At 39.0% G+C, this 13,649-nt stretch overlaps 8 protein-coding genes across 8 annotated transcripts in view; 1 reads left to right on the forward strand and 7 right to left on the reverse strand.

Annotated features, from left to right (window-relative positions):
* Positions 1 to 13,649, reverse strand: part of LOC6546086 (synaptotagmin-5) — a 49,563-nt gene that overhangs the window by 29,369 nt on the left and 6,545 nt on the right. The window contains exon 2 of the mRNA XM_015157629.2: positions 2,865 to 3,059. Coding sequence (XP_015013115.1) covers positions 2,865 to 3,038 — 174 coding nt within the window. The 5' untranslated portion in view covers positions 3,039 to 3,059. The remainder of the gene's footprint in view (positions 1 to 2,864; positions 3,060 to 13,649) is intronic.
* Positions 3,275 to 3,656, reverse strand: LOC26526236. The gene has a single exon (XM_015158759.2). It carries the CDS (start codon positions 3,580 to 3,582, stop codon positions 3,334 to 3,336), a length of 249 nt encoding a protein of 82 aa, XP_015014245.1. The 5' UTR covers positions 3,583 to 3,656; the 3' UTR covers positions 3,275 to 3,333.
* LOC6546093 lies at positions 3,672 to 4,350 on the reverse strand. The gene has a single exon (XM_001972749.3). The coding sequence runs from the start codon at positions 4,295 to 4,297 to the stop codon at positions 3,815 to 3,817; it is 483 nt and encodes a 160-aa protein (XP_001972785.1). The 5' UTR covers positions 4,298 to 4,350; the 3' UTR covers positions 3,672 to 3,814.
* LOC6546094 (nucleolin) lies at positions 4,432 to 5,341 on the reverse strand. Its single transcript, XM_001972750.3, has one exon. The coding sequence runs from the start codon at positions 4,847 to 4,849 to the stop codon at positions 4,493 to 4,495; it is 357 nt and encodes a 118-aa protein (XP_001972786.1). The 5' UTR covers positions 4,850 to 5,341; the 3' UTR covers positions 4,432 to 4,492.
* On the reverse strand, positions 7,019 to 7,591 carry LOC6545896 (putative uncharacterized protein DDB_G0287265). The gene has a single exon (XM_001972752.2). The coding sequence runs from the start codon at positions 7,545 to 7,547 to the stop codon at positions 7,197 to 7,199; it is 351 nt and encodes a 116-aa protein (XP_001972788.1). The 5' UTR covers positions 7,548 to 7,591; the 3' UTR covers positions 7,019 to 7,196.
* LOC26526450 lies at positions 7,638 to 9,521 on the reverse strand. Its single transcript, XM_026976374.1, has 2 exons — positions 9,378 to 9,521; positions 7,638 to 7,901 (listed from the first exon to the last, which is right to left on the reverse strand). The coding sequence occupies exons 1-2, from the start codon at positions 9,504 to 9,506 to the stop codon at positions 7,701 to 7,703; spliced, it is 330 nt and encodes a 109-aa protein (XP_026832175.1). The 5' UTR covers positions 9,507 to 9,521; the 3' UTR covers positions 7,638 to 7,700.
* LOC6545897 (trigger factor) lies at positions 9,855 to 10,401 on the reverse strand. The gene has a single exon (XM_001972753.3). It carries the CDS (start codon positions 10,302 to 10,304, stop codon positions 10,011 to 10,013), a length of 294 nt encoding a protein of 97 aa, XP_001972789.3. The 5' UTR covers positions 10,305 to 10,401; the 3' UTR covers positions 9,855 to 10,010.
* Positions 10,900 to 11,742, forward strand: LOC6545898. Its single transcript, XM_001972754.3, has one exon. The coding sequence runs from the start codon at positions 10,980 to 10,982 to the stop codon at positions 11,559 to 11,561; it is 582 nt and encodes a 193-aa protein (XP_001972790.1). The 5' UTR covers positions 10,900 to 10,979; the 3' UTR covers positions 11,562 to 11,742.

A 13,649-nucleotide genomic window follows, 5' to 3' on the forward strand; every position in this document is an offset into this window, starting at 1 on the left:
GCAAATTCTCGTATCTCCAAGATAGATCAGCGCCGTTCAAGCGAACAATTTCATTTTAATTGTGAACAAAAGTCGCCTAAACGCTGAACAAATGAAAGCATATCGAAATGCTTACTTCCCCTTATTTTTATTTTTATTTTTTGATATGGATACAACGCAAAACTAACTGAGCCGGGGAGAGTATCAAACCGGATTTGCCCATTAAAGGGGTGTTTCTCAAAACTACAGAGTACTGAACCACCACCATCATGGGCATTCGAAACCCTTATAAATGGGGATTGGGTTAATCATTTATTGACATTAATTGGTTGTGACATTTGCATTTTGACTGATTGTTCTAGTTGCCATTGTTGCTACTTAGCCAGGGGTTTGTTTATCCACTCTCTCGATTTGTATATTTGTTGGTTTAACAAATATGACTTCATTTTTATACAGCCACATGCTCGGACCCATGGGCTCGGATGAATTATTATTTACCCCTGAATAATTTACGAATGAGCTTCTGGCTTCTCTGCGTGTTACTGAGTCAATAGGCCTCAGGGAATGCTCTGTGTATCTCGATATAGGATGGGTTCTTGTGCAATTAAATTATACGCTGAGTTGTATACTCTAATGGTTATAATGATGCTACCGTGAGAAATAGTATCGTTGTATTTAAACAGATAAGCACGTTTTGATATCAGAAAAACATCATTCCCCATTAAAATTGCAAATAGAAAACTCTTTTGGGATTGTAAGTAAAGTTGGATAGGTTTCAAGATACAATTATCAGGAAATCCATCGGAACCAAAATAAAGTGAAACTAAATCAAATTAAATCAACGCTTTGATAAATAGAAAAATTAAAAAAGAATTAAGAAGTATAAATAAATGTATGAAATATGAATAAATGTATGGCTTATATGTTACTTTTCTAAGCAAAAGAAAGTTGCCTTCGCACTGGTTGCTTTTAGCTGTTCTCCAACTATTGAAAACAAATATCAAAGTATCGCACCGCCAAGTGTCCAAAAACTGAAGCCAAAACAAAAGGAACTTTTTCATTCTTTTCGAGTATTATTTCATGAATGAAAAGTCAGTGGCTGGACAAAGGACACTGCACAAAGGACCCAAACACGATCCGCACTTGCAGTGATCTGCAGTTTTACTTTTTGTTTTTCCTTTGTCCGAGAAGAGCGAACCTTGCGAGGTACAAATCCAGGTAAGGCGAAATTCCTTTAAAAAATATTGGACAGGACCGCCGTTTAAATGGAGGTTTATAGGTTTCTTTTTTAGCTGCGGTCAAGGCCGCTGGACAATGCTATTAATCAGCTCCCATTTATGGTGGTAAATGTTGTGGCTAGTTTGAAGGGCCTGTTTTGGGTGTGCAATTGTACAGTGTAAATCATGGAGTGGTGGGGGGACATGCAGACTCGAAAATGGTGACGATTCCACCCCGACACAACCAGAAAACACTTAAACACTTAACGTCTAATCAAATTATATAATAAATAGCAAACAAAACGAAACCAGAAACGCTTAGCACCCTTAAGTCCACCACTTACCCCGCTGTCAACGAGCAAAGCCAGTTAGTTAATAAAAACAGCATTTGCAGTCGTAGAACGCTTCACTGATCCTCCCCTTCCGCCAGCACGCGTTGGGTTAGGTCACCATCCGCATCCTTGGAAACAAGGTAGGATTCCAAATCGGAACAACCCCCATTGCCCATTGCCCATTGCCGAGGGGTACATCAAATGCATAATGAAACAGATTTTGATACGGCCGCAGTTATTCATTCGATTGCAGCCGCTCTCGCAGGAGCACCAGACACATTTGTATCCTTGTGGTTGTCTGCGATCCTTCTGATTTCCCACCGGTTCAAAATGGCTGAACAACGCAGTTCTCTGGCCTGTGATTGATAGATATTTCAGACAGGATTTCTTGGCAACAAGGCCAACACTTTCCAAGCATTTTTGTAATATGCAACATTGCAGCACGGCAACTCTCGGTAATTCATTCTTAGAAGGTAAATATTAGCTATTCAATTTTAAACTACTTTTCAAATCAAAAATAAACTTAATAAATAAATAAATAAACTTAATATTGAACTAAGCTTCAAGGATGTTGATCAACCCAAATTAGCATATTTTACAGGTTTCCCATTTCACAGAAAGTAATAAAACATAACATAGGAATTAAGTAGAAATGATTGTAGAGGAACTTTATCAGATCCTATTGCATTTAAATAACATATTGTGTGTTTCATCTCATTTACTAAGGCTTTTTTAAATAGCAACCGAACACATTTCTGCATTGTATAGCTCCCTGAAATACATATTTGCTGTGGTGTCAGGCTTAAAACTTTTTTCTTTTCTGCGTTATGTTTTTTTGCTAATACTTTTCTTAATATTGTTACGAAAAAAACGTAAGTTACGAGTCTTTACATATTGTAATCAGAAAAACCAGTATTTTACATGGTTTGTAGACGCCGTGTAGAGCATGGTAGTTCAGAAGTTACCCGCCACATTTCACTGAAATAGTGGCGCCACTGGAGTGCAAGGGTGTAAACTGAAATCTCAGCCGTTTTTGCAGGCCACCAAAAAATCGTACTGTCTATATTAAGGTATAAGTATTACTAATACTTAGGCTCAATTGGAAATATATTTAAAAGATTTCTTAAAGAGACTTCAAAAGATTTGTTTCAAGGGACATAAAATGTATTTATGAAACCATTTGACCCATGTCATTTACGTCGGTCTGCCCCCCACGCTTTTTGCTCCATTGCGCCCAGGCCTGGTAGTGTCAGCTGTGCGTCTGCAACTCCACGGGCGTCCTCGCCCGTCTTAGCCACAATCACATTAACGTTAGCGGAGTGCGTCAGTCACCTACCTTCATCTGCAGCTTCCGCATAATGCGGGTCTCCTCCCAGCGGTCCAGCTCGTCCCACTCCTTGCCACGCTTACGCAGGAGGTAGTAGCGATACATGACGATGGTCACGGCCAGGATCAGGGCCAGTCCTGTTCCGGCTGCGGCCCCCAGAACCGCGGAACTAACCATAACCATCTTGCCGATGAGTTGGATTCCCTGTAAATGCAAAATGAATAATTATTCGCTGAATTTATTAAAGAAAGCAATTGAGTTACTGCTTTCAAATAATACTTAAAATATTATTTTGAATATATTCAAATATATTTCAAATATTACTGCTATGTAAATAATATATTTTAGGAATAAGCAAGACATACCAACATATATATTTTATATAAAACTCTTTTTAGCCCAAAGAACAATAAACCTTGTTTATAGTATGTTTTACAAGTAGATTTTTATTGAGCACAGTATTCTCAGCTGTTTATTCCTAAACAGCGAATTTAAATGACTTTCTCTTGTGGCTCTTTTGTTTCCCCTGACAGCTATTGGCTTCCACACTCTCCGTACTTTCACATGACGCCATTAGCTTGTCACTTTCTTGGTTATTAAATCTCTCGATCTCTAGGTCGAAACGATCCTCTCGATTTCGGGATTTTCCAGATGAATCAGCACAAGTGATTAAGGCAAGCATGAAAATAGCGGCCAAAACCAACAGAAAGCCAACGTAGAGTCGCATTTTGGTAACTGAAAACAAAACTACTCAAATGCGTGGCTCGAAGCATACTGTTTATATGTAGGTGTAGCTGTTGGAAAACAAACTCAAACTCAGGTAGCAATCTTCTAAACTTTATTCAGAGTCGCAGCTGTGCAAAGCTGACTGTAGTCGGAATTTCCCCATCTATCGACATAAACTGGCTTTGTTCTGGAGAACAAGTCAATAGCATTTGTTTTGTGATGAAATGCGTTGACTAAAAGTCCATGTTCATGTGATGCACATAGCCATTTCGGAGGATTGCAAACCTTGGGTAAGCCTTAAAGTCCGGTTCGTGCTTGGGATAGTTTAGGTACATAACTGCTAGGTCATCAGTTGGTCTATCCAGAGACGCTTCATCTATCTCCTCCTCATCTTCGACCTCATCTTCTCCAGCTTCTCCGGTCAGACTTTTTATTTCCTCTCCTGCAGGTTCCTTGGTTTCCTCTCCAGTATGTTCCTTAGTTTCCTCTCCAGTTGGTTCCTTAGTTTCCGCTCCAGTTGGTTCCTTAGTTAAATAAGTCACCTTTGTGCTGGGATCTGGTGAATAATATGATTCATTGGCCAATTTCTCAAGCAACAGCAAGTTCTCCATCATTGTATCTATTTTCGAATCTTTCTGTTTGCTTGATATTGACTTTGTAGATATTAGGGTTACGCCCATAAAAGCGATCAGACTCAGAGCACTCAAGATACGCATTTCTTCGACGTTCTCAACAATACTGTGTGCTGCGACATTAGAATCAACTGTTTTTAATGTTTATTAATTCGAAATTTTACTTTATTTGTTTTACAAATTTAGAGAAATTAGATAACAGAGAAATTAGAGCAACATGCAGTTGAAGTTAACATTTTTTATTTAGAAAAATAGAAAAGAGTGTTTAAGCAAACCAGTTTATTGGGCTTTGACCTTGACAAGGCTGCGGTGAGGTCTGACCACGACTGGACCATGACCTCCGAATCTGGGCCAGAAGGGACGCACTTGCTTCTTGACCGGAGCAGCAGTTATTGGCTCTTCCTCATCGGCATCATCGCTGGATTCGTCAGCGGAATCGCCAGAATCTTCACCATCATCAGCCGACTCCTCGTCATCAGTAGATTCATCCGCATCCACATCCGCATCGTTGCTGGTCGAATCCTCATCGGCACTCTCAACCACGGCAGGTGCGGACTCCTCATCCTCAGCTGGACGGGCAGCCACAAAGCCAACAGCCAAGAAGGCCAAAAGAGCGACAAGCATCAGGGAACGCATCTTGAAGTTGAGTCCAAGGAGTTATTGCGAAAACTACTTTCCAATTTCGTACTGCATTCAGCTTTTTATAGGAAAAGTCTGGCGAATTTCGGACGATTCGTAGAATCTGCTACAAAATATTTATTTGTGCTTTGGTATTTGAACAATTGTCTCGCTGGAAAGTTTTACAAGCGGTTCTTTTTTTTGGAGATCTTTTTTTTAGGTTCGATGTGAGCTTTCAAGATCATTTATTTCCGTAGTTCAATGCTTCAGCGGTCGGGGAGTTTTTAAAATGACTGGACCGGGTCCAGCCCACTTAGGCCAGTTGGGGAAAGGAGTTATTGGCGTCACAGCGGAAATGGCCAGGAGAGCGAGGACAGCAATGAATAGAAGGACACGCATGTTGATGCTCTTGGATTTTCACAGCTGTGCAATCTGTAAATTATTGCAATATTGCAGTTTTATCCGCCAACTCTTCAGTCGCCTCACGATGTAAGTGAACTATAAGAACTGAGAGGTATTACGAGGTATATATAACAAGCAGTTGATTTGCACTAAAATGCCTTGAAAATTTATAAATTCTGTTGCACGACGTTATTAAAATTCGCGAAAAATAAAATGGCCTTAAAAAAACTCGTGTTACAGAATTACATTTGCAATTTATGTAATTCTGTAAAACGAGTTTTTTTAAATTTTAAAAAGTCGCGGTTAATTAATATTATTATACTTGAACTTATTTTTATACTCGTTACTTGTAGTGTAAAAGAATATACTAAACTCGTTGAAAAGTATCCCACCATATAGGCGATTGTGTTAATTGTGTAGCCAGCTTATAACTAACAATGTGTTACATTACAATACTTGAAGTAGAGCAAAACGAACACTTGTATATTCTATATACTTTTTTTATCTGTGTAGACAAGCCTCTCTAGCTTAACAAATTCTGCAAAAAGTATTAAATACTTTGTGGCGTTTTTTTAATAGATCCGCATACATTGTTTTAAATTCTTACTGTAGTATAATTTATACGCATTCTTTATAATATTTATTATTTAGGTATATTTTATGAAGACTTGTCATCTTCCTTATTGTTATTATCTCCGTTTGATTCATTATCTGACTCCTCCTGATTGTCCTCCTTATTTTCTTCATCCTGGTCATCCTCATTTCCATAACCCAGACTTTCTTCAACAGCATCGGAGTTTCCCTCACCATCATTGCCGTATAAATCATCATTGGTGTCCTCCGGAGGAATCCTCATCCTCAGCTGGACGGGCAGCCACAAAGCCAACAGCCAAAAAGGCCAAAAGAGTGACAAGAATCAGGGAACGCATCTTGAAGTTGAGTCCAAGGAGAAACTAATTTCCAATTTCGTACCATATTCAGCTTTTTATAGGAAAAGTCTGGCAAATTTCGGACAATTCGTAGAATCTGCTACAAAATATTTATTTGTGCTTTGGTATTTGAACAATTGTCTCGCTGGAAAGTTTTAGAAGGGTTCTTTTTTTTTTAGATATTTTGTAGGTTAATTTTTTCCGTGTTTCTTCAGTGGGGGTAAATGACTGAACCGTGTCCACCCCTCTTAGGCCATTTGGGGAAAGGACGAGTAGTCGGTATGTTCTTAGTTATTAATGGCGTCACAGCGGAAATGGCCAGGAGAGCGAGGACAGCAATGAATAGAAGGACACGCATGTTGATGCTCTTGAATTTTCACAGCTGTGCAATTGCAGTTTTATCCGCCAACTCTTCAGTCGCCTGACGATGTAAGTTAACTATAAGTACTGAGAGGTATTACGAGGTATATATAATTAGCAGTTGGCTTGCACTAAAGTACCTTGAAAATTTATAAATTCTGTTGCACGAAGTTATTAAAATTCGCGAAAAATAAAATGGCCTTGAAATGGCTAATATAATTCTGTAACACGAGCTTTTTTAAATTTTAAAAAGGTCATCGTGGTTAATTATCATTATTATACTTGAACTTATTTCATACCCGTTACTCGTAGTGTAAAAGGGTATACTAAATTCGTTGAAAAGTATCCGACCATATAAGCGATTGTGTTAATTGTGTAGCTAGCTTATAAATAAAAATGTATGTTACAATACAATACTTGAAGTAGAGCGAAACAGAACACTTGTATATTCTGTATACTTTTTTTATCTGTGTAGACAAGCAAATTCTGCAAAAAGTATTATATACTTTGTGGCGTTCTTTTAATAGATCCACACACACTTTTTTAAATTTTAACACTTCTTACCGTGGTATAATTTATACGCATTTTTTATAATATATTTAGGTATATAATATATTAGGTATATTTTATGAAGACTTGTTATTGATAAAGGAACAGGGTCTTGGTGTTAATGGTCAAATCTGCTTCTTGGGTGGAGCATCCTTCTCCTGATCGCCCTTTGAATTGTCATTATTATCCGATTCGGTATTATCATCTTCCTTATTGTTATTATATCCGTTTGATTCATTATCTGACTCCTCCTGATTGTCCTCCTTATTTTCTTCATCCTGGTTATCCTCATTTCCATAATTCAGACTTTCTTCAACAGCAGATCCTTCTTCGACAGCATCGGGGTTTCCCTCACCATTATTGCCGTAGAAATCATCATTGGTGTCCTCCTGGACGGAGGAATCCTTATCTGGACGGGCAGCCACAAAGCCAACAGCCAAGAAGGCCAAAAGAGCGGCAAGAATCAGGAAACGCATCTTGAAGTTGAGTCCAAGGAGTTATTGACAAAACTACTTTCCAATTTCGTACCCCAGTCAGCTTTTTATAGGAAAATCTGGCAAAAACAATTCTGCTACAAAATATTTATTTGTGCTTTGGTATTTAAACAATTGTCTCGCTGGAAAGTTTTACTAGCTGATGTTTCTATGAATTTTTCCGTGCTTCTTCAGTGGGGGAAGATGCCCAATGACTGGACCGGGTCCACCCCCCTTAGGCCATTTGGGCAAAGGAGGAATAGTCGGTCTGTTCTTATGTCTTCTTAATGGCATCACACCGGAAATGGCCAGGAGAGCGAGGACAGCAATTAATAGAAGGACACGCATGTTGATGCTCTTGAATTTTCACAGTAACTATAACTTGTAGCTAGAAACGGCACATTTAGTACAAAAAAATCAGTGTTATTCTGAAACGTTTTACCTACCAAGCTGTGCAATCTGTAAATTGCAAATCTGTAAACTCTTCAGTCGCCTGACGATGTAAGTGAACTATAAGTACTGAGAGATATTGCGAGGTTTATATAACAAGCAGTTGGCTTGCACTAAAATACCCTGAAAATTTATAAATTCTGTTGCACGAAGTTATTAAAATTCGCGAAAAATAAAATGGCCTTGAAAATTGCACATATAATTCTGTAACACGAGCATTTTTACATTTTAAAAAGTCGTGGTTAATTAATAGTATTATACTGGAACTTATTTTTATACTCGTTACTCGTGGTGTAAAAGAATATACTAAACTCGTTGAAAAGTATCCCACCATATAGCGATTGTGTTGATATTGTGTAGCCAGCTTATAAATAACAATGTATGCTACATTACAATACTTGATATTACAATATTCTGTATACTTTTTTTATCTGTGTAGACAAGCCTCTAGGTTAAGAAATTTTGCAAAAGGTATCATATACTTTGTGGCGTTTGTTTAATAGCTTTAGATATTTAGGTATATTTTATGAAGACTTGCTATTAATAGAGGAACAGGGGTCTTGCTTGGATGAGAAGCGGTGATTCGTGATCCTAGGTTTGAATGGTCGAATCTGCTTCTTGGGTGGAGCATCCTGCTCCTGATCGCCTTCTGAAGCTTCATTATTATCCGATTCGGTATTATCAGCAGTTTCGTTGCTATCTTCCTCATTACATCTCCGTTATCATCTCCGTTTGATTCATTAACTGACTCCTCCTGATTGTCCTCCTTATTTTCTTCATCCTGGTTATCCTCATTTCCATATGTTAATAATTTTATGTTAAAAACCTAATTTCTGGACAGTAGCTGTATTTGTTAGAATTTGAATAAGTCATTTACGAATTTTATATTTGAACAATTGCTTATCGCATTGTTGTGTAATGACGCACTTTCTCAATTGATATGATTCTAAGAATTTGCTAGAATTTATTTGACTGACGTGGTACGAGGTTCTTGTATCCCAACACTCTTGCGCTTTATTATCTAAGTAACGGGTATCTAATAGTCGTGGCACCGACTATTGCGTTCTGTTTTTTTTTTCGATTTTATTATAAACACGATATGCAAACATTGGAAGTTGTATTTGATAACCTTGTAAATTCTAAAGCAAATAACATTTTACTTACATTTGTCTACTGTATAAGCAAATTGTATAAGCAATTTGTAAAAGCAAAGAAAATGGATGTCATTTCATGTTATTTACCTTTATTTAAAGGAATAACTAATTAAAGAAATTTACCCTGAAAAGTTTTTGCTGAATATTTATTATCAGTTGCCTATTTTCTATTTTCTAAAAAGGTTGTTTGAACTTTTAAAATCTGCTAGAGTTAGCAAGATGTTGTATTATAAAAGCCATCTGGGACTTTTGGGTTGACAATAACGATGACTTCTCCATTGGGATGCGGAAATGGGTTCGCACTCACAAAGGCCATGGCCAAAAGAGCAATTAGGACGAGTACCATCAGAAAGTGCATCTCCACTCAGTGTATCTAGGTCTTCTTGGAATAAGTTTTTCCAAGTACTGCACTACTTTTATATGCATGCGGTGTTTGCTTTAAAATTTCTATTGCAAACTGCACATTGGCTGCACTTTACTTTGTTAATTAAATATTTGAGCGATGCAACTTTTATTGATAGTTTAAGCCACACCATACTACCAGAAAATTATTTTTTTCTTCCAGCGCTAAACTAAAAGAATTAATATATGCCTGAAGTAGGCGATTGAATAAGAATCTTGAATTTTGTAGTATACTTTCGTTTTATTATTTTTCACAAAAACATAGAGGAGCTGTATTGAAACAAGTTTAGCTAAAAACCACCAATTATGATCACGGGTGTTTCAGAAAGTGTGTATTTGCTAGAATAATATAAAAAATGTACTTGTTTGTTTGTCGGAGGTGAACTGTATTTTGCCGTGTAAACAGCTGTTTAAATATCTAACGATCGGCAGAAACGTGTAGCTGAAAACAATAAATGAATTAGAGCAACTTTTCATTTGCATTGTTCTGGTTGCTCTCCACGCTTCCGGAATCATCATCATCATCATCATCATTGGAGTTATCATCCTGGGATTCGGGTTCATCTAGGTCGTCGTCGGATTCGGGTTCATTTGCATCCTCATCGTCTTCCTCGTCATCCTTGACATTATCCTGCTCCTCCGCAATTAGTTTCTCCTCATCGAGGTCCTCCAAATCGTCGATATCCACCGGGTTGGCGGAAACTGTGGCCAAAAGCACACATCCAAAAAGGGCAAGCAGCAAATAGGCACGCATAGTATTGTCAAATGAAGTCTTTAACTAACTAAGTTTGGGCCTACATCGAAAATACGCTTTTATAGCAAATCTCCAAATTGGCAGAAAAATAAAAGCTGGCATTGTGACCATTTATTTGGCTCATTTTGTGTTTACCCGGCGACAGCTGTTGCCTTGGTTTGAACCTTAAAAAAATGAGACAAAGTGCGTAAACATTTGACTGACGGAACTTGGATACCTTATACAACAAATACAGTGGCGCATGGCCAACCGATATGCTCATATTAACAATAACTTGCTTAAGAAAATGTATATATTTCTGGCATGAAGACTGCTTTTTTCTTCTTAGTAGAATAAAACCTGTACCAACTACAATTGTTCACGAAATTTTGGCAGTGGACCTACATATTTTTGTCTTCTGATTCATAACATATTTACTTTGGCTGCGATTACTAGAAACTTCTCAATATTTACACACATGTTCGGTGCCATATTTGTGGTAAGCCGAAAACAAAAACTACTTCTCTGAAGTACAAAATATATCTTAGACATGGAACCTTGATGATTGTTAGCATAATGTAATCATTTCACAATAAAGCGATCGATTTGGATCAGTTTTTAAAGATATAAAAACAAAATTGAGCTAATGGAAATCATTGTCTCAGTTGCATTCAGCGTGCACACATTTTGATAATCATGCGATCCATAGCACTTGCACTCCTGATCCTTGCCGGAATCCTGGCCTACGGCAATGCAGCTCCTCAGCTGAATTTGGCTTGGCTGCAGGGGATCCTGGAAGAGGCTGGTCAAAGGAATACGACGGTTAAGTTTGGAAACAACACGGTGATCATTACGGGAGTATCCAATGCCGTCGCCAACAGCAACGAGGCAACCAATCGTCCAACTCCACAAGGCCCATGGAATAACCATAGGCTTCCGTACGACGGCTTATACGGTTACAACGGCTACAACGGCTACAACGGTTACAACGGTTACTACGGCTACTATCGCATGGTGCCCACCATCGATGGTCAGACTGTCGAGGAGCCACAGGAATCCGACGAGGTTTCCCAGGATCAGAGTGACGATGAATCTGGCGAGGATCAATACCAGCTGGAGGATCAAAGTGAAGAGCTCAAAGACGTGAGCGTAGTATATCTTTCAGAGGACGAGCTCATGGAGCTGGAAAAGGATCAGCTCCATGATGAGGAGAAGGCGGAAGATGGGCCCCATGACCAATCCGGGGAGGCTTCCCAGGAAGTCAACGAAAATGAGTAGCTTGCCGCTATATAAAATGAATAGGCAATGAGCCATATTGAAAGTGTTCATAGAACACACGTTATGTTACATTAATTTCATTTCATATTTTTCAAAAATTTGGTTTTTACTTGAAGCATATTTCAGACAACAAACTCGTTTAACTAATTAGGATTTGATTAAACCACACTGTGCTTTGCCAGAACTCTCTGTGACAAATTAAATGTTCTTAAAGAAGCCACAATCATAAAATTGCAGCTTAAGTTGCTTATTTGCGTGGGGCAACTAGAAAAGCGTAATGATGTTTGGTTGAATGCACAATCTGTGAAAAATCTAGGAAAAGTGAAAGCAGTTCGTGTTGTTACATCCAGATTCCTTTCTAAGGGCGCCCAAGGACGAGGACAGCCATTGACGACTTGTGCGCAATTGTAAACATTTCTCGCAGGTGGCTAAAAGGGCAGGAAAATGTGGCCAACGAAGGAGTCAACAGGAAGGATGGCGATGGTGGCAGTCAGGTGCTCGTCGAACAAAGGCGCATTGCATTATAATGCGGCGCGTGTTTGTAATTTTTAATGCCGCGAATGAGATTAGTTGGTCGGCGGTTGGACATGTCGTGGGCTTAAACGGCATCCACATGCGCTTAACACGATTGCCGCTGATGGCCGAGAATGTGTTCGCCCATTTGCCTACGCCCAGCTCAATGCCAATCAATGTCACGCACACAGATACTCACTCACACCGAGGCGGCCGCAGGACGCATTCGTAGGGACATTCACGCACGCGTTCCCCCGACAGGCGTCCGTAAGGACTTAATCATAATTTGATTCAAGTTCGAACGCGGCCTCGTGCCACTGACAGAAATCGTAGCATACATTTCAGCGCGCTAAAAATAGGCTGCCCAAGAAGTTGCTCCCCTGAGGTAGCTTACGAATTCGAGGCCAACCTGACATAATTGGCATACTTTTTCAATTATGTGGCATCATGCTCGCTTAATTGAGGCATTTTCATTGGCCTCATTGAGGTTCGGGGACACCTACAAATTTCGCATGAATAATTACAGCGTACCTTTTTGTCGCTTACATAATTTTGCTTAAGACTTTTTGAATGGTTAGTAGAACGATGGCTGAGCAAGCTTAGTAAAATTCGTATATACGTGCAGATCTTTAATGTGATTTCTTGGACTGATTCGTTAATGTATTGATTAGCCACAACATTCTGCACAAGTCAATTAACATCGTATCTATCAACCCAATGTACTTAGTGCTGAATGCTTGCAAGCTGAATCAAAAGATACGTGTATTTCAAAGGCAAGCTGATGGGAAAGATCATCTATTGAATTTCAATTGAATAAGGAAAACCACACGAGCGAATGGAATTCAATAAAACTGCGTTTATTTTGCTCGGCCACTATTTAATTAAAATGGAAACCTCTTAGTGATCAGCTGCAGAGCCTAAACCGCAATATTAAACGAAGACAAAGGGAAATAAGCCGCGGGAGCGCACATTTCCTTTGCTGACTCAATGACCCGGCCTAGGAGACAATGGCTGCTCCAACTTCAATGGCCTGGTCAGCAGTCCGTGCATCACATGCTCATGTCCATTACACTTGACCCCCATATGGGGGCAACCCCCATAGCCGCCGTATCAATCCCTAACCCCATTTATACCCCATGTGAACCGAAGGCATGCTTGCTGCCTGTGCGCTTCGGGTTCAAAGTAATTCGCTTTATGGCTGTGATTGCAATCGATTCCTTGGTCCCCGTATATGCCCGCCCATAACCACTGACCCGTTCAATTGTCGGTGACCTTGCCCCGCCTTCTGCCAATTAAAGTAATTCTCTTGGCGGTCCAATTATCCGAAATGAAGCGAACTAACATTGATTACCACAGAACATTACATTTCAATCCTTTAATTGTGCATCCGAAGTTGGCTAACTGGGCTACTCCAAAAGTTACAATATTCCATGAATTGCATTTAAATTGAAAGTGGAAAATGCGTTCTTGAAAAGGTGGGTGGATTAACCCTAATTATAATTGATTAAAAATGCCAGATTAAAGTGCTAAGTTTGCACACATAAATAGTTAAACTAGTTATTGTTGCATCGACTA

Source organism: Drosophila erecta, unplaced genomic scaffold, assembly GCF_003286155.1.
Source record: "Drosophila erecta strain 14021-0224.00,06,07 unplaced genomic scaffold, DereRS2 tig00000021-arrow-pilon, whole genome shotgun sequence".
Lineage (NCBI taxonomy): Eukaryota > Metazoa > Arthropoda > Insecta > Diptera > Drosophilidae > Drosophila > Drosophila erecta.

Excerpts from the sequence above, each read along its gene's own strand:
- LOC6545898 (XM_001972754.3), top strand. The coding sequence starts at position 10,980 with ATGCGATCCATAGCACTTGCACTCCTGATCCTTGCCGGAATCCTGGCC.
- LOC6546093 (XM_001972749.3), bottom strand. The coding sequence starts at position 4,297 with ATGCGTATCTTGAGTGCTCTGAGTCTGATCGCTTTTATGGGCGTAACC.
- LOC26526450 (XM_026976374.1), bottom strand. The coding sequence starts at position 9,506 with ATGCACTTTCTGATGGTACTCGTCCTAATTGCTCTTTTGGCCATGGCC. Across the intron at positions 7,902-9,377 it reads AAGTCCCAGATGGCTTTTAT|AGCATCAACATGCGTGTCCT; the intron begins AATACAACATCT and ends TGAAAATTCAAG.
- LOC6545897 (XM_001972753.3), bottom strand. The coding sequence starts at position 10,304 with ATGCGTGCCTATTTGCTGCTTGCCCTTTTTGGATGTGTGCTTTTGGCC.
- LOC6546094 (XM_001972750.3), bottom strand. The coding sequence starts at position 4,849 with ATGCGTTCCCTGATGCTTGTCGCTCTTTTGGCCTTCTTGGCTGTTGGC.
- LOC26526236 (XM_015158759.2), bottom strand. The coding sequence starts at position 3,582 with ATGCGACTCTACGTTGGCTTTCTGTTGGTTTTGGCCGCTATTTTCATG.
- LOC6545896 (XM_001972752.2), bottom strand. The coding sequence starts at position 7,547 with ATGCGTTTCCTGATTCTTGCCGCTCTTTTGGCCTTCTTGGCTGTTGGC.